The following is a 19,070-nucleotide window of genomic DNA, read 5'->3' as shown; positions in this document are numbered from 1 at the left end:
ATAATGCCACAGACTGAATGTGTCACCCTAAAATTCATATGTTGAAATTCTAACCAGTGTGATGGTATTTGGAGGAAGGGCCTTTGGGAGGTGATTAGGTCATGAGGGTGGAGCTGTCTTGCATGGGATTAGTGCCTTCATGAAGGAGACCCCACAGAACTCTCCTCCATTTTCTGCCATGTGAGCACACAGCGAGAAGACGGCTGCCTATGAAGAGGGCCTCACCAGGCACCAGATCCACCAGCACTTTGATCTTGGGCTTCCCAGCCTCCAGGACTGTGAGAAATAAACATCTGTTTTTTATAAGCCACCCAGTCTATGGTTTTTGTTACAGCAGCCCAAACAGACTAAAACAGATAACATAACATAATGCAGAATCAGACACATTTTAAATGTTTACCCATTTTCCAAGCAGAGCTCTCCTTTCTTCAAATACCTACAATGAGTAAAAAAGATAGGGTGATTTCATATATCATGGTTCAAAATACCCATTACAAGACATACATCATTAAAGGACCAGTGAATAAATATTCACTATATCAACTGAATATAAAAAGACAGATTTCATTCCTGAGAGGGAAATTTACTTCTTTTTAACTTGGGCAAAGCTTCTCTCTCTCTTTTTCCTTTCTGTTTCTCCACATGGAATAATTCATATTAAAGAAGTAATAATTTTTTTTAAAGAAAAGAAAGAAGAAAAAATAGAATTGTCAAGAGAAATCAATCTTAGTATTCGAAAATAGATAAAAAATAATAATAATAAAGAAAAAATACAGGAAAATGGAGCTCCCTCTCCAAAATGTTTCAATGTTAATGGTATGAGAATTTACAAAATCTATGAATGAGCAGCTCTGTTTTTGTATTTCAGTGTGTATCACTATCAGTAAGCAGACACATACTTATTCATTTGTAGGGTTAGAAATTTGTGTAAGTGTACTGCTGAGTATTTATCTGTATAGGTTTATTATTATATACTATTCAGGATGGAGACCATGTCTTACTCATTTTTGCATCTCCAGTGTACAGTGCTGTACATGGCATGTTATAGGTACCCATGTTTGTTGAACTGAATGAATGTGGATGTGAGAATGAATATCCTTACGGATGTAGCAGCACATGCGAGTGTATTTACATATTGTGTCTAGGAGTTTTTCTGAGCATATGTGTATTCGAGCGAGTGAGGAAGGGAAAACTAATGGGTACGTCTGGCAGAGAAGGGGGTTATGAAGAGAGGAGAGAGATAATAATTAACATATGTGAATCTCTTTCACTCCAACGCACACACCTTCTGTCAGCTTTTGAAATTGAGATCGAAGTTTTTCTCTTCCTCTTGGCACCACCTAAATTCTCCAGCACTTTAAGAAAGTTCCTACTTGAGTCTATTTATTCTCTTTTTGTGGAGGAGGTTGAGGAGCTGGGTTTATGCTTCCCACAGATAATTCTTTCCTCCTTTTTTTAGACTCTCAAACTCTAGTTGCCAAGGGCATACAAAATGGAAATTAAAACAATTGGTTCAACAACCACCTTGGGACCAGTGAAATGTCAGTTTTGCTCTTGGCCAAGGAATCTCATTTGTCACATGTAGACACTTTTTGCACATTAGAGGAGAAGAAAAAGAAGATCCTTTCCCCCAATTAACAGCCACCTGGCTACTATGATACTCAGATAATGACAACAGATAAAACTCAGAATCTCTAGATGAAAACAGAAGAGAACCTATAGAACACAGAAGATTCCAGAAATCTGGATTCCAACATTTCCTCTTTGCTGTCAATCACCTATCACCCAACCCACGTCACAAGTGTCATCACTTTTCTGGTGACAAGTGATCACTCTCCTCCCAACTCCTATTCCACTTATAGGTCATGCTCCACATGGACTTTACAGTGTTTGTTTTTGCTCTCTAGTGGTTTCTGTCCATTTTATCTTCCCATGTCGATTACAACCACTTTCTCCTACATGCTTCACAGAACAGCAAGGACAGGTTCCACAGCAGGCCCCTGCTGGTCGAATAACAACAACAAAGCAGAAGGCTTGGAATTGTAGAGCTAAAAGGAATCCTAAAAGGAATTTTTTTGTTCAATTCCCTTATTCTAAAGAGGACAAGCAGAGACCCAAAGAGGTAACATTTACAGATTTTTAAAGAAGCACTGGTTCCAAACTATGCTCAGCTCAACTCTGCACTTGGTCCTCCCTAGAACCTTGGCCTTCCCCATCCGGACTTGCAGCCTCCATCCCGGATGAACTGCTGTCCATGCCTTGGCCTAACAGTGGGAAGAAGGTCAGGTCCTGAGACCACAAGTGAGCTTTCAAAAGGAGGCTGGATGCACTGTCATGGTGTCCAGGGATGGCGTGGCACACTGGAAGCAAAGGGACACTGACTTAAAGGGGGAGGATAGTCAATAGGAAGGGAGCAGGAAAGGAATGGTGGGGGGGAGGGTGTTGTGCAGGCTAAAACGTTAGATAAAGTATAAGCAGAAGCCAAGCAAATCCAGTTCTTTACCAGAAGGCGTCTACACCCAAGTACAAACTGATGGGATTGAAGGGGTAGAGGAGAAACACTTGATTGGAAGTCAGGAGACCTCAAATCTGGATCTGACTCTACCCTGGACAAGAAATATAATTTGGGGCAAATCATTTCATTGTCAGGTCCTCAGTCATACTTAGAATCTTGTATTCCCTGGTTTGGAGCAAGTCTTCACTGCGAATATTTGCAATTGGGTTCTTCACTTTAAAGAGCAAGAAAACAAAACGTCTATTCAAAATGGAAATATTAAAATGTATCTTCTTTTCTTACAGAATGCTGCAGTTTGTTTATATCACAGTTTACTTGGAACCTGCTGTTAAGTCAAAATCCCATGGTTGTTATTTTAGTCTGTTGATACTGCAGCTACTTATTTTACCACATGACATCATTATAGTGTAGGAGGGAGACATTTAGGGGACCTTGAATTATGATTGATTGATGGTAACTAGGTTCTTTTTCTCAGAATATCCTTTTAACATGTACTCTACTACATGTGTGAACCATATTCTAAAAGAAATGCGGATCTCTTTCTTTCCTTTTCTTTTCTTTTGGCAGATGGCCAGTAAGGGGATCCAAACACTTTACCTTGGTGTTATCAGCACCATGCTCTCCCAAGTGAGCTAACTGTCCAGCCATCTTTGTTTTATACATATTACCACAGTCAAGCAAATTATCCTAACCATCACCTTCCATAGCCATATTTTTTATGTGTTTTGTGAGGATCACTTTCAATTAAAACACCAGCTGACCAAGAAATATATACTTTTAAAACATTCCTTCACTCAAAATTCACAATGCCTGAATTATTTTTTTTTTTTTTTTATTTTATTTTTTTTTTTTTTGTCGTTTTTCCGTGACCGGCACTCAGCCAGTGAGTGCACTGGTCATTCCTATATAGGATCCGAACCCGCGGCGGGAGCGTCGCCGCGCTCCCAGCGCAGCACGCTACCGAGTGCGCCACGGGCTCGGCCCAATGCCTGAATTATTTTGTAATTTGTTACATTTGCCTATTCTGATGATGCTTTCCTTTTTTTTTTTTAGGCATCCAAATCTAAATTCAGTCTGCCTGCTTAAAGCCTGTTGTGATGTTAAAATCTGTGACTCTTATTTTAGTCTGAGCTAGTTACATAGTTCAAATTTTATTACAGAAGAAAGACAAAGTTAAAACAAAAACAAAAAACAGGACATTAAAATTGCACTGATCATTGGTGACAAATGCCCTGATTTAGAAGAGTGGAAAACCCCTTGAAATTATTGTATAGATGCCTTCTGGCCAACTGTATCCTTGGGCACCTATTTAATCCCTTACTCACAGTCAGAATGTTAGATCTGGAAGGGACCTCCAAGGTCTGATTCAACCCACTCATTTTACAAAGGAGGATAAAACCCAGAGAAGGTAAGTAACTTACTCAAGTCATCCAGGAAAGTATTGGCACAACTGATCTGGAACTAGAATTTTTAATTTCCAGAATTATTTTTCTTTGTTTGATTTTATTTATATTTGTTTTAAAATTGTTTTAAAATTCGGAATATTACTGCACTATATAAAGCAAAAAAATGAAAGTTCTCTTTTCTAACGGACCCCCCTGCTCCAGCCACCAATGCCCATCTAATTCTTTGGGGGAATCCAGTATTAATAGCTTGGTATAATCATATACAAACTCTATGTGTGTGTCTATGTACATTTATACACATACGTATGTATGCATATTCATGCAAAGATTTTAAAAATAATTTTACTCCGAACTAGAACTAAATCGAAGAATGATTTTTTTGAAATAAAATGAAAGTTCTGAACAATAAAATAAATATTATCTCTAGAAATTATTGTTAAATTTGACAAAATCTACTTAAGAACCAAGATATGACAAGGTAATGCTCGCTGTGATGTTGGTTCCCCTCCAGGACTGAAGGATTTATTCCCCCACCTGTTGGGAGGCTGCTGGTGGACAGCCTGGAGCTTGAGAGAGCTGCCTTGCCCAAAGTCAGGTTCTTACAGGGTGGGAGGTGGGGAGGAGTTGCAGCTAGCCTATGCTGAATGGTCATCGTGGAAGTATAAAGGCCAGACTCCCTCACCACAACAGAAGACAACTCTGAAGATCATGCCAGGTTTAGGGCATCCCATGGGGTTGGTGGAGACCTTGTTGAGACTGCATTCTTGCCCAGCTTCTTCCTCTGCCCCAAGCCTACGTCTTTCCCTTCTCTTCTCTTACTTTCCCAGGTGCTGATCCCAAGAGCACTTCCCAATCAATGCCCTATACGTTAATCTCAGAACCCGCTTCTCTAGTCACCCAATTTACAACAGGCACTCAGGGGATTTTTGCTATTAAGACACTTTTTTCTCCATAGCTGCTAAATTGTTCAAGACTCCTAACCAAAAAAAAAAAAAAAAAAAAAAAGTCTGAAAATCCAGGCATCCAACAAATATATATTTCAATTCAAGTCATTTTTTCATATGTGTGAAATTATAATACTATGAGAAAACAGATTTCAAAACTAAACACTGAAGTTTTGGGGGGAAAGCTGATAAGCTGTTATATAAACTGTTGGTGAGCTAAGAGCATTGCAAACAGGTGCTCAATAAATAATGGTTGAACTGAATAAAAAGGATTTTCAGTAGACTTGTTTGGTGTCCATGGCTACATGAAAGGTGGATTTTTCTCTTTCCCTGCCTTTCCTTTTGTTTCTTCTGGCCCCTCCTTTTCTCTCTCTCTCTTTCTCTCTCCTCTTTCCTAATTTCCTTTATCTCTCTCCTTTTCAGTTTCTGTCCATTTTATTTCCCACTATTCCAACCCCTACTCTGGCTCCTCTGTCCTTCTCTGAAATCGCTCGTGTTTCATGTCGGAGAGCAGAAATAGAAAGTACTGAGCAGAGGGATTAGCACATCTGTTAGAGTTAGAGAGGCCCAGGGTCAAATCCGTGCTAAGAAAGGAGACTGGAGGGGCTGAGGGGAGTGGAGGGGCATCAGGGAGTCGACCTGAACTCTGACTCCACTTCTTGTGCTTCAGGAATTCTATCAGGCCCTGGTTACTGAGAGAACAGGTAGAACCTCAACTCCCAGTGCTTTGGAAATGAGTGGGAAGGTCAGTACCCGTGAAGGCAGCAAGGAACCTGGAGCAGGAAGCAGGGGAGGCCATCTAGAGAGAGAACATCTAGGATGACAGCAACGGGGGCCAGCAGGAGCCATGCAAAGGCGCAGAGGTGCACGGGCAGGGCTCACCTGCAGCCCCAAGCTTGGTATGGGCACTGACGTGAGGAAGCGGTGGTAGGCTTGGGAACAGGGAGGCTGGCCGAGATCAAGTCATGAAGGGTCCTCAGTGCTAGGCAATAGGTGTTTGGAATTTACCCTTTGGAGTGGGGTCCCTTATCAGTTTCACATAACAGGATTGGTATTTTAGAAAGATCATTCTGGGATGGGAATAGAGGATGGATGGGTAGGAATAGCAGCAGTGAATCCAGTTAGGGGGTTACTGCAATGTGCCAGGCAGAGGGTGATGAGGCTGTGAGCTGAGAACGTGGAGCTGGAGGCACATAGGTGGATGGAGAGAAGGGGACTGAATGAGAGATTAGGAGGAAGACTCACAGGACTTGAAAACAAAAGGGATGTGGAGGTGAGGGAGTGTTGGTAGACACTTCTCCTTAGGCCTCTCATGCTCCCAAATGTCTTGGCATGCCAAGAATGCAAGGCTGGGTGCCCTCTTTACTTGGGCTATTTCTCCAGGTTGTATTTACAGAAAGACAACTGCTGTGGATTGATTGAATTGTGTCCCCCAAAGGCCATATATTAGAAGCTACTGTAACTGTTGAGGGTGGGAAATCCCATTACAGTAATTGAAAAGTGGGGCCTTGAAGTGGTGATTGGATTGAAGGACAATGCCTACTGAATGGATTAATAATGGTGGTCAGGGGCTTGGTTCCGAAGGCTTTAAAAGGAGAGCACATGATAGTCTCTCTGTCTTTGCTCTGCCATTTTCTGCCATGTGAGACCCCTCCATTGCTATAAAGCAGCCACCAAAGAAGACCCTTTCCAGATGTGTTCCCTGGACTTTGGACTTCCCAGCCTCTGAAACTGTAAGCAATAAATTTTGTTTTCTTACAAATCATCCAGTTCCAGGTATTCTGTTATAAGCAACAGAAATGGACTAATACAGCAACCTTGAGGGATGAGATAATATCTCCCTTAGGTACCAAGAGCAGGCTTGCTTAGTGCTTACTGTAGAAGCAGTGGATTCCCAGGGAGCATTGTTCCTCAGCTGCAGTGCAAACCTACAGTGTGAGTAGCATTTATCTGGGACCTCTGTGTCACTTGTGTGGGACGAGGTGGCCCAGGAGAACTGCTGCAAACATAATGCTTATGCTGCTTTCTGCGCTGAGAGTAAAGTTCTTTGTCTCTAACCCGAGAATCTTGGGTCTTTTGCTGTGAAACAGAAGTGTTTTCTATTCCATAAGTAACAGGCTAACTCACTAGCTTTTAAGTTAGGGAAAATCAAATCCCGCAGTGACAGGGAGAAGGAAGATTTCTAGCTTGAGTGACTTTAGTATAAAGCAGTGCCTTTCCACAGGGAGAGGAACTGGTGTGTAGGAGCAAGATAAGGAGGTCAGTTTTATACATGTTGATTGTATTTTACTGCAACGATGTGTGGTCCTGGATGGAGGGATTGATAACAGGCGCTCTAAGACCTATTAGTAAATTCTGCCCCTGACTGAAGCAGAAATAGAAATCCCTAGAGACTGGCCAATCTCACACCTCAGCAATCCGCTGCAATCCTTTGTGTGGTGTTTGCTACTAGTGCCTGTTGGTTCCAGAAAACCAGTGATGGAAGAAAAAAGGCAACTGGGGTGAGAGAGAGGAGGGGTGACAGTGGAGGAAAGAACAAATCTAAGACATTTTCTTCTTGGGCAGGGACTCTGTGCCTATTGCCAGCCTGTCCATACAGTGAGGGCTTAATAAAATTTTTTGACTAAATACTTCATTTTGTCTTTTTTTCATCCATCACACAATCCTAAACAATTCCTGTTCATATTTTGATAACCAACATTTTAATACTTTTTTTTTCTTTAAGGCATGGATCCAACTGATAAAAACTCTAGTCACTTACCCGATCATTCAAAAGCTGGTGGTTTAGTGGTGTCCAGGAACTCATCTTTGTCTGCATTTTGGGACCATCTATGCTTTTTGGAGGTGCAAATGCCATCATGAAATAACTGGATATTCTTCCATAAGAAAGACTATACCTACTGAAAGAAATGAATCATACAATCTTCAGAATTCTAAAAATACAAATACCACATAATTTTTTAGTATATTGGGAGAGGGAATGAGGTGGGGGGGAAAACATTTATTGGGAGCATCTTATATATCAAGCACTTTATATGTACGCTCAATGAAAGCTCACAGCAATCTGGTGAGGTGGTGGATTTTAGCTCATTTTATACACGATCAAAATGAGGCTCATTGAAGTTACGCACCTTGCCCAAGGTTGCACATATGGTTTAAGTAGTGGAACAGGGATTCGACCCAGGTCGGTTTAACTCTTATTTTTATTGGCGCATGGGGAGAAATCCCAAATCACTCTTAGCTAAGAACATACCACATTGGACAGAAAGAGAAGTATTTTAAGTTTCAAATAATAATGCAATATAAAACACTTCATTCTTGTCCCCTGTGATATTAATTTGCCTCATCCCTTCTTAACTTTCTGACTTCTCATTAATAACAGTTCCAGCCCAATACCATATTTAAGAAGTAGAATGGTATAATGGAAAAAGCCTGGGCTTTAGAAATGGACACATTTGAGTTTATTGGAGGAAATTTGCTGATTTCAGTTGTCCAGTATTTAGTCTGCCTCTCCATATGATTAAAGCTCTCTAATTTCCATGAGGAATTACTTTTCCCTCACTGTTTAGAGCCTGCTGGATTGGTTAATCAAGGTGACCTCCCCTTCCTGAGCCAAGAGATGGTCTTGAGACCAAGCTAGGCCACTTGGCCTGACCATGGCTTATCCTTATTTTACAGATGAGGTGGTCATTCAAAGTAGCACTGGTGCCCTGAGCAGACTGTTAAGTTCTTCCTGCTATTTCAATCCCTAAAAGCCCCATGTCCTTTCTTGTGCATACTGTGAGCCACCTCGTATCCTGGCAATAAATTTCTTCTTTTGCTTGTTAGCTAGAATCTGTCTCTGTTTTTGTAACCAAGATTTTCTTTTTTTACCTTATACAGGTTTATTCTTGACTCTCACACTTACTAGCTCTGCAACTTTTTGCCAGTTGTTTAGTCTGTCTGAGACTTAGTTTCCTCATTTGTAAAATAAGAATGCATATATCCACCCTCAACTGCTCAAAGATAGAGAAAAAGTGTCCAGTAGAATGCCAGATAGGTGTCCTCAATAAGTAATGACCACCCTGCAGCCTTGTCACTTACAGAATGCCTCAAACCTTGTTCTTTGGAGGGGCACGACAAAATATTTTAAGGTGGAAAACATTTAAAACAGATTTGGGGGTAGGGGGGAGCTGGTTGGTAAAGGTATCGAACCCTGCACCTTGGTGTTAGCAGCAGCAGCATGCTCTAAATGAGCTAACCGGCCAGCCCTAAAGGAGATTCACCATAGTTTCAATACATATCCCCACTGCTTCTGCCTTCCCTTCTCTCTGAGGGTGGGTTTTCCATAGACAAGTACTGGTGACGGTTGGAGGGGGCCAGGGTCCACCTTCCCGATCTATGGGCTCCACAAATGATCCAACATCAGCAAATATCAGACAATGTTTTAAAAATCATTATTTTTTGGCTGATATGGAATTTCCCCAAATGATACATCTGAAGTCTTTGAGGTTCTCACTTGACACTGTATTCTCTCTCAGGTTTAAGTTATGGCTGAAGATAAAAATCTATGGCTTGACACCCACGGGTAACACCCGATTATGCCTCTCTGCAGTTGCCTGCTGCCACCGTTCCACTGGAATGGAGGAGGCTCAGATCAGCCCTCAGGTTCTTCTCAGCCCTTAATGGCTAACTGTCAGGGTCACACCGTGCTGAGCTAAGTTTCAAAAGGCATAAGAAATTATCTCATTGCACTATCACTAATTGACAGCCAGTGATAAAAGCACAGGCAAGCAGGTAAATTATAGACATAAAGCGTGGTTGCCAAGTCTACACCTCTCCAATGGAAAATTATGTATTTATTTTTATTATTACTTATTTATAGTCTACCTTTCTTCTCTTGAAACTAGTTGTTTTTATTCATTTTGTTGAGGGCCATACGCTCTCTGAGAATATGATGAAAGCTATGAATCTTCTCCCTGGAAACATGCACATGAAATTACCTAGGTTAAAAGTTCCTGCTCTAAGCTGAGAAACTCTCTATTTCCAGTTTGGGCAAGAAATGATCTGACTGATTCCAGGCACAATTTCTGAATTAGGACAGCCTAGCTTTTCTCAGTGATTCTCCAAGGGCCTGTGGTATTGTTTTCTCTTTCCTGGTTCCACAGAGCTAGAAACAACTTGGGTTAGGCTTTGTTCGAATCCATTTGAGGAATGTTTGGTTTCAGAAGTTGGACCTGGTCAGGAGAAGCAGCCCTCTTGGTAGCACAGTCCTGCTGAAGCATGACAGTGGGGGAGTCCTGCCTTATCTTTTGTTATTATCCTTTCACTTTTTTTCCCTTCTCCCGCCATTCCAGAAGATGAACAGTGTGTGTATTTGCATGTACACATGTTAACAATATAGATCACTCGCTACTATTGAAAAGACAGAGACTTTTATATAACATACACAAACCATAATTGCCCCCACTCCATCCACAAGACAGAGCAAGTTGTCTTCCCCTCCTTCCACAGGTACGTCTTGTTGTTGTTGTGACCTCTTTTTCCCATAATGACTGTCCTTTAATGCTCATCTTTAATTTTTCTTGGGATAAAAATGGTAGAAAGAGGGCCTATGGCCCTAGTTCCATGTCCAACAGCAAGGATGTCCTCTGGTAAAGTTCCAGCGGCCACACACTTCCAATCTGATCGTCTAAGCCATTCTTTACAATGTCACCATTACTCGACAACTTTACTAAGGACCTACTACGCATGTGTTAGGGGGGTACAAAAATAAGAATCTCTGCCTTAATGGAGTTCGCAGTCTACTTTTAGAGACCAGTTGATCATGCCACTTTTCAGTTCAAAAGCCTTCATAGGCTCGCTAGTGGCTACAGAATCCAGACTCCTTAGCATGCAGGTCTAGGCTCGCTGTGATTTTACCTCAACCTACCTTTTCAGCTTTATCCCCCGTCTCCCTCATGCACTCTCTGCCCAGACACACTGAACTCCTGACTACTCTGAGAACATGGCACAAAACTCTGATGCTTCTTTGCTTATTCGGTTTTCTAATGCTGCTCACCTGAATCCTAATCACAGTAGTACATAATAGATGCTCAATAAATATTTGTTAAATCATCGTTAAGAAGGAATACAAAAGGGTAGGGGGAGCGGTTTAGGGAATAAAACTAGTGGAAATACAGAGTGAAGCTCAGAACATTATGAACTGGGAACTGGGATTACACTCAGGATTATTGGATTTTTATTTGGAATTTACAGAGCAGAGTAGGATTGAATTTCTCTGCTATCACACAATTCACCCACTGCACACTGTAATATGATCAGACAAGGGAATCTCAAATATTATCAGGAAAGAGGGTATGCGTAGATTCAAACATGAATTCATCTTATATTCAACTACTTAAAAACGAAGGAAGAAATATAACAAAATGCAAAGAGCTCGTGCTTGATAGGCATATAATTATTGTCGGTTGTTAATTTCATAATGCAGCATCTGGCACTTGAAATGCAATGGGAGAGCAAAATATAATCCCCAGGAGCATTGACCAGGCTTGTGAGAGGCCCAGGAAGATCTAAGAGTGAAGCTCTCAGAAGAGAGTCTCCATCTTTCTCATGCACTGCCCGCAGCTCTCACCTCTTTCAGCCTGTCTCCTTCTTCAAGCCTCAAACGCTGATGTTGCCATAGTTGCATTAGGTCAGCTTTGTCTTTGACTCCTTCCAGCCCTCCCCGCCTCCTCCCAGCTTCCATTGGTCCAATCATCATGTACAAATCCTGTTGCTGGCACCCGGGGTCTCTTAGGCAACAATGTGTGGTCTCTTGATTGGCCGGGGGACCCAGAAGGGCTGATTCCAAAATTGGGCATAGGGGTAATATTAAGAAGTGTGAGCGCCAAGAGAGTGGGAGGGGCTGCAACAGCTCGATATAACACTAGGATGAAATAGCGTCAGGATGAAGGTGCATCCACTCTAAAACAAGCAGCATCGGAAACCTTCCTTCAAGACAGCTGTGTTCCAGATCAGCTAGCCCTACCTTCTGAGCATGCCCAGCTGTATTGTTCTCCGGAGCTCCGAAATGCAAATTCCACTTTGCCAGGTTTTAAGAGTGGCCAACAGGTAAAAGAGGGTTGGAGGAAAAAGAATTGGTGACTGTCTCAGTGTCTCGATGAAAGAATAGCACCTGCAACGGGAAATGGGAGGAGGTGGGGGAAATGCACACAACACAAACACACAAATGCTTCAACACGAATTTCAGTTTATTGGTTGTGAAATTCAGGCAGGCCTACAGATACCCCAGGGGACCAGCAGATGGCATGCCTGAATAAGAACAACTCTAAATTTGGACACTCTTAAAATCCGGTCTAATTTAATTAAATTTATTGAGCGCTCACCTTTAATAAGGAGCAGAGTGAGGATACAAGGATAAAAAAGAATCTAATGAGGAAGACTGGAAAATGAAATGTGTAAATAATTAATGGAAGGCTGACAGTCATAACAGCTGTGATAGAACTGTAACCAAGTGCTGGAAAATACCCCAAAGTTCAAAATTCCAGAAGGGAGCTCCTTTGGTCAATGTAAAGCAGTTCTTATGGGCAGCAACTAACAACAACAAAAGACTTTCCTTACTATCTTTGTTTCCTAAAATAGATAAGAATGTACCTTTCTCCAACATAAACAAATGTACAAACCCTAAGTGTGTATTGTGTTTCATAGTTTTTAAATAAGCAGTATTTGCATATTTCCAATTTAAAAAGATAAAAGTGATGCTCATAGAGGTTGTTGCTTTCCTTAAGTTAACAAAGGATCAGTAAGTGGCCAAACTGAAATTAGAACCTGAATTTCAGCCTTGTGGTTTTTCCACATGATTGGGTTGAATGTAAATGAATAACCAAAGACTTTGTTGGGGGAAGAGGGGAGGAGGCGGCCTGGGGGAGGTAAGCAGATGCAAGACTACATTACCATGCATTACCTGTTAATATTTATGGCTTCAAAACGGGTTCATCCGGAAAGAGACAAGTTTTAACAATCTTGAGAGTGCCCTGTCTCTCTGTGAAGTTCCAGCCCATTAAAGACTTTCTATTGGTGGTGACAACATAGAATGAGAGAGAGATGGCACCATAGAGAGCATCTCACTTTACCCCAGCTGGATTTGAATATTTTTATCCCTGAAAAGAAAGTCCCTTTCGTTTCTCCTCTCAACCAACACCTTCTGGACCTCCACTTGTCCAGTGGTCCTCATCCTTTTAAATGCTGTTCCCCCCAGGGTAGTGTGAGTCACACTGTTCCTTGCATGCAGATGGAGCACACACACAGCTAAATGTCCGTGATACTTCAACATTAGTTTTAAGTGGAACATTTCAAACATAAAGAAGAGTTTACAGACTTTCATAAGAAACACCCTGATTCTCCACAGAGATTTTTTTTTAAATGTTAAATTTTGTGTGTGTTTAACAGATACAGAAGCTCTCTTTGTATACTTCCCAGTTCTCAGTCCCCTCCCTGCCTGCTTACAGGCAGTCATTGTCATGAAATTAGTGTGTAGCCTTCTTGCCCGCTTTTTATGTTTTTATTATCAGTATACATGTTTGCCTTCATAAACAATACGTAGTATTGCTAGGTGTTTTTTAAAGAGGCATCACATTTACATATCTTATAGTTTGCTTTTTTCACTCAGTGTTGTATTTCTGAGATTTTGTCATGTTGATATATTCGTGGTAATTCCCCCATCATCCCCACCTCCCAGTGTGAGCTATGATGTGTCTTGGGCCTCGCAGTCTTTACAGGATGGTGTGTAAATTGAATTAAAATGCACCTGTTTTAGGGCAGTGCATCTCCAGAGACTCCTATGCTAAAGGAATCTGTACATACATGAAGCAGGCACACACAGGTTTCCCCACACACTGCCTCCTCGCTCATCCTCAGCTCAGCAGACGCACTGCTGGCTCCGTCAGACACACTGACACCTAGAATTAGCCTAAGGAATAAAAAAAAAAAAAAATAGATTCCCTTACTAGTATTTATTTATTAGGAACACTGAACTGTCATTTCAGATCTTATTTATTATGCGTGTCCACATAGCTCACTTTCTGATGTGAAACTATATGCCTTAAACTCAAAACTCTTCAGAATTTACTTAGAGTGCCTTTTTAAAAATTGTAAAATACACATAAAATAAAAATTCCCGTCTTAACCATTTTTAAGTGTACAGTTCAGTAGTGTTATGTACATTCACATTGCTGGGCAACAGGGCCAATACTACTTTAAGCCCTGTGTGCTGCCAACAAAACAAAACGATGCCCGTGAAGTCTAGGTTGAAGAGGGAGGAAAAGGAAGAGACAGAATGATAGATAAAACAGTGTAATATAAAGAAAAACATCCTTGGCTTTGACTGTATCCAGACTGTCACTGAAACGCTGCGTGGCTTTGGGTAACTCATCTAACCTTTCTGAGCGTTCTTTTCCTCGTCCGAAAAATGAGAGGTTCGGTTTAGATGTTTCGGGACTTTTTCAGCTCTCAATCGTTTATGTAGGAAAGGAGAGGACAATCATTTCCTGAGGAGCAAGAGACGGGGCACACCATCAGGACCCCAGGCTCCACCTGCTCACGAAGGTCTCGGCAGAGGCGACACGAACTGCTCTTGGGCAAGCACCCGAGCCTGCCTGCTCCACTGTCTAGGCGTAGAGCTCCGTGACAGGCAGGTGCTGACCGCCACCCACGCGCCCCGTTCCACCCTCAGTCCCGGTGACTCGCTCTTGACCAGCCCCGACCCCCGGGGTCCCGAGGTCGGCACGCCGATCTCAGGCCAGGTTTAGCTGGTCTTGCGCTGTTGCAGCAGGGGAGAGCCGAGTGCGTTTCCCAGGGACGCTCCCAGAGCTCGGGGCGACATCGCCGATGCAGACAGCTCGACGTGCCACTCAGGACGCCGGGCTGAGGACCGCCGCGCGCGCCCGGCCAGCCCCACACCGCCAGCCTCCGCACGGGAGCTCTCGGCCGAACGTGCGCAGTGCGCCTGCGCCGTGCGTGCGCGCGCACTCGCGTTGGCGCCCCCTCCCTCCCGGGGCCGCGCGTCGCCGCGCTAGCCGATGCTCGCGGTGGCTCGGAGGCGCGCGCCGGCGGTTCTTGGCCGCTCCGGTACCTGAGGGACGCGCGGCCGCCCCCGGCCGGCGCTGCCGCCCCCCGGGAGCCGGGCGCCGAGGCGTGAGGTGAGCCCCAAGGCGGCGGGAAGAGGGTGGTGGAGATGGGGATCGGGGGTTCCGGCGCGGCCGCCGCTCCGCCCGGCGCGGAGGGGCCAGTGGCCGGCGGCGCCCCCTCCTCAGGGAGCGGTCTTGGCGTCGCGGCCCAAACAAAAGCGGTGGGCGCCGGGCTGAGGCGGGCGCGGTCGGCTGCCGGGGCGCGGGCCGGGGTGGGCCCGGGAGCGCGGGGACGCCGGGGCGGGAGGGGGGGCGGTGAACCCCGCGCTCCCCGAGCCGGCAACCTGTGCGAGTGTGGACGGCGGCGCGTGGGTGAGGGCGGGCGCCCCCGACGCGCGGCCCCCTGTGCCGGGCCCGCCTTGTCGTGGCCTCGGCCGACCTCTGCCGTGCGGCGCCCGAAAGTTGTCCCCTGCCGCCCATCGGTTTGTAGACCTCCGCCCGGTGTCCCCGCGCGGTGTGCGTGCGTGTCCAGGGGGCGGGCGCCGCTGGGTCGCCTGCAGACCCAGATGAAGGCGCCGCTGCAACAGCAGGACGCGTCGACGCCTTCCTGCAGGCTTTCTGCAGCTCAGGAGTCTGCGAGTTAGATGCCTTTCCTGAGAGAGAGAGAGAAAGACGGCGTGCTTGTGTGTGTTTTGAACAAAAGCGCGTGCCATTCATTGAGGCAGAGGAGCGGACTTAAAGTTTACGAGTGTCTGTTCCGTGGAAGAGGTCCAGGTCTCTGCCCAGTGTGAAATGGAACTGTGAATGTTGGTTCCCTCCTGAATCGGGTGGATGCACTCGCAGAGCAGACCAGGCGCCTCAGTGACGGCCATGTAAAAATACTCAAACGAAATCCTATTTTAGAAGAGGAGTTTTGATAGACCACGGATGTTTGTTTATGGGAATTGGGTTACTTTGCAAAGCCAACACCATAGGAGCGAGGAAACAAAGACCTGACTGACACTGGGGATGTTACCTCCGTCCTTGGCCTTCTTTCAGCCTCAGTGGTGTGCTGGTAGCCTTTTTGTGCATTACAGACTGGAAAAGGAGTAGGTAAATTCTTAGTTCTATTACTAAGAAGCAGTTGCTCCTGAAGATAACGCTTTCCGTCTTTACTTTTAAAAAAATTAATACTATCATTTTCCTCCAGGAAAAACCAACCAACCAAACAAACAAAAAATCTGCTTAAACTACCAGACTACAACATAAAGGTAAAAAGATTCAGAGTTAGGAAGTGTAGGGAAGAGGTGTAAAAGCTTGAGTGGGTGGGCTTGGAAGGATAGAGCTGAAGATAAAATATAACTGAGATGCAGCCCTTCTTTTTATATTTACTGAAATGATATTCCCTCCTCCGCCCCCAAATGCTTTGAAACCATTAGAGCAATAAGTAAATTACTGATAAAGCCTACCATTCTACCCTCTCTTTCCTCTTACTTCTTTACTTCCTTATCCACTGTTAATATTCTCTATTCTCTCTCTTTCCGAAAACCTGTAATAGTGTCCCATTAATAATAAGAGAAGAAAGGACTCTTAAGCTCTTACATTCCTTTCCTCATCTAAGCCCGTATATTCTTTTGAGCTTTATTTTGTGCTTTGAGCATTTAGGTGGGTTTTTCTTGGGAGTTTCATGATAAGATATTTGTAGTAGAGAGGGCCGAGGGGAATTTAATAGCCAAGTGCACATTCTTTCTTTGCATAGTACAATGTGAAAGCTTTGTCATGGGTGGAGAGAGGAGTTTTTTTGCTCACAATAAGTCGTCTGTTTCCCATTTAACCTCAGGAAAAATACCTAACTTTCATTACATATTAGTTTGCTAGTAGAACTCTAAGATTTCATATTCAAAACTTCTGAGCATATCAGATTGTTGATGTTAGACTGCAGTTGACTTTATTTTCTTGAGGAGACAGGTGGTAGGAAATAATTCTTATCACGTCTTTACCTTCTTTCACAGGAAAATGGTATTGGCCTCCGTTTTCCTACCCGCCCCCCCCCCACTCTAGAATTATGCCTGCTTAAAGCCACAGCTGTATGATTCAGTACAGATTGGGGAAAGATGAGCAGCAGCGTCTTGAGGAAAGAAATGAGGTTTTTGGTAATGGTATTTCTATAAGACTAGGAATAAGTGAAGTCACACCTCTTCACTGGCTAGGAAAGAGTTTTAGCTGACTATTGTGTCAAAAATGAATTCCCTCTCTTTGCTTTCCAATTCATCATGCTTAGAACTGTAGACAGTTTTGGTGGATCCAAGAAACTCATTGTAAATGATGTTTGAGATGAATATAACTAGACTAGCAGGCTTAAAAAAAGAAATCCTGGTCCCCAAATTTTATCTCATGAAATAATTCTGTAGTCAAAGTATATAAACCATACAACCTTGTTTAGTGGGAAGAAGCAGGGGCTTGATATTAGAGAATTTTCTAATGAACAGATTTTAATTAGAAAGGGAGGTAGGGCTGGAAATTCACCCTGACTTGGTTTTTTGGTCCAGAATCTATTCGTCTTTTAACATCCAGTTTTAATTTGATGTTAAATTTTAAAGATCTTCCGTGTTTGCTAGTGTTAGTGATTAAAATTTGTAAACTGGACTGAATTTTGATGCCTACCATTCATTTTAATTTTGAACCTAGATGTATTTGTTTTTCTTGTGTGTGTTTTAAGCTTTAGCTCTCAACATATTGAAAGACTTAGATTATTTATTGTTTGTAATCAGTAGATGACAAGATGAACTTTAAAAATTAGAGTGATGAAGTAGGAAAGGTCAGAAAAGAGATGCTCACTCTGAGATTAATAGGAAGCTAGGTGCTATATAAACTTTCTTGTAGCAACCAGGAGGTAGTATTTTAATTTATTTTTTCCAATAAAAAGATACAGAAAACAAAAGGCTGGAGATCACATGAACTTTAGGAAAAGAAAAGTTAACACTTGAACAGTGATTATACTAAGTGTATATTTTGTCTCTCTAAGAAGGCAGTAATTTCCTTGAGAGAAGAAACTTAAAATTTAGAGGTAGTCATTGCTAATCCTTGCAATGCATTCTTGGAAAATGTGTCTGAAAGAACACAAAGAATATCCCTCCTGTTCCCACTGTAGCCACCGTGTATCCAGCATTTACTTTGAGGCAACTTTAGATGATATTTCTGAATTGGAAATGCAAAATGTTATCTGCATTTTAGGGTGTCAAGAAAATTAAATCTAAACTGAGAATGATGAAATGGATCACTTTCTGTAGAGAAAGTGTGAGTTGGAATAGAATTACTGAACATAATCTTTTGTTCTCGAGAAGCCCTCAGGGCCCACTTTTCTCATTGTTTTTTCTCGGATTCAGCCTGCTTTCCTCTTCACACTTGCCGCCTCCTGCTTTTCCCACCTGAGTTCTTGGGGTCTGGCTTCGTAGCCAGCCGGGGAAGACAGTCTGCCAAGGTCACATACCCTTTCTTTAGTGATGTCCTTCAGGACATACTCAGCTGATTTTATTTTAAGGGCTTTTACTTTTTATTGTCAAAATAAAACTGATAAATAATAATTGGGAAATACCAGATTCCTGATGTTATACATTCATAAAAACAGAAATGTGTAGGTTTAAAAGTATCTAGTCTTTTTGTTTTCTGGTGGAATATTAACCTGCCCACTTAATCTGAAGTCAGTTTTCCAAATATTTTATATTGTTCTATGGAGAAGTGAATGTGCCTCTTTTCCCACAGGTAGGGCATGAACAACTTTTTCCATAGCACTTACTTTTTGCTGGGCCCTGGCCCCTGAAGCTGCTCACTCCAATTGTATTAACCTGGAGCGTCTCTTTTTTCAGTTGAAATACTACAGATTCCTGTAGTAAAAATATGGTACTATAAATAAGAATGCTCAAAACAACTGTTAACCTTTATTTAATGAGTTGCTATTTTTGGAGGGATCTCTTTGGGTCCGGAATCTTCTCTATGGTCTGTAGTTCTGGAACTTCAACTTATAGCTTTTCCATGAATGACCCTACTTTAGGAAAAATAGTTTTTTGCTACACGCACTCACATGATCCTGATAAAAGTAGATATTTCATTATGTTATTGA

At 42.8% G+C, this 19,070-nt stretch overlaps 2 protein-coding genes across 5 annotated transcripts in view; one reads left to right on the top strand and one right to left on the bottom strand.

The window, feature by feature from the left end:
- Nucleotides 1-7,725, bottom strand: part of FBXO16 (F-box protein 16) — a 41,677-nt gene extending 33,952 nt beyond the window's left edge. Inside the window, exons 1-2 of the mRNA XM_063087704.1 lie at nucleotides 7,627-7,725; nucleotides 401-436 (exon numbers count right to left, since the gene is read on the bottom strand). Coding sequence (XP_062943774.1) covers nucleotides 401-436; nucleotides 7,627-7,725 — 135 coding nt within the window. The remainder of the gene's footprint in view (nucleotides 1-400; nucleotides 437-7,626) is intronic.
- Nucleotides 7,726-14,942: 7,217 nt separating this feature from the next.
- Nucleotides 14,943-19,070, top strand: part of FZD3 (frizzled class receptor 3) — an 82,374-nt gene continuing 78,246 nt past the window's right edge. For all 4 annotated transcript variants that reach the window (XM_063086335.1, XM_063086336.1, XM_063086334.1 and 1 more), the window contains exon 1: nucleotides 14,943-15,043. The gene's annotated coding sequence lies outside the window, so the exon portion shown is untranslated. The remainder of the gene's footprint in view (nucleotides 15,044-19,070) is intronic.

The sequence above is a fragment of the Cynocephalus volans genome, chromosome 2, assembly GCF_027409185.1.
Source record: "Cynocephalus volans isolate mCynVol1 chromosome 2, mCynVol1.pri, whole genome shotgun sequence".
NCBI classification, from domain to species: Eukaryota; Metazoa; Chordata; class Mammalia; order Dermoptera; family Cynocephalidae; genus Cynocephalus; species Cynocephalus volans.
The sequence above is the reverse complement of the archived record's forward strand: the minus strand, read 5'-3'. Positions and strand labels throughout refer to the sequence as shown.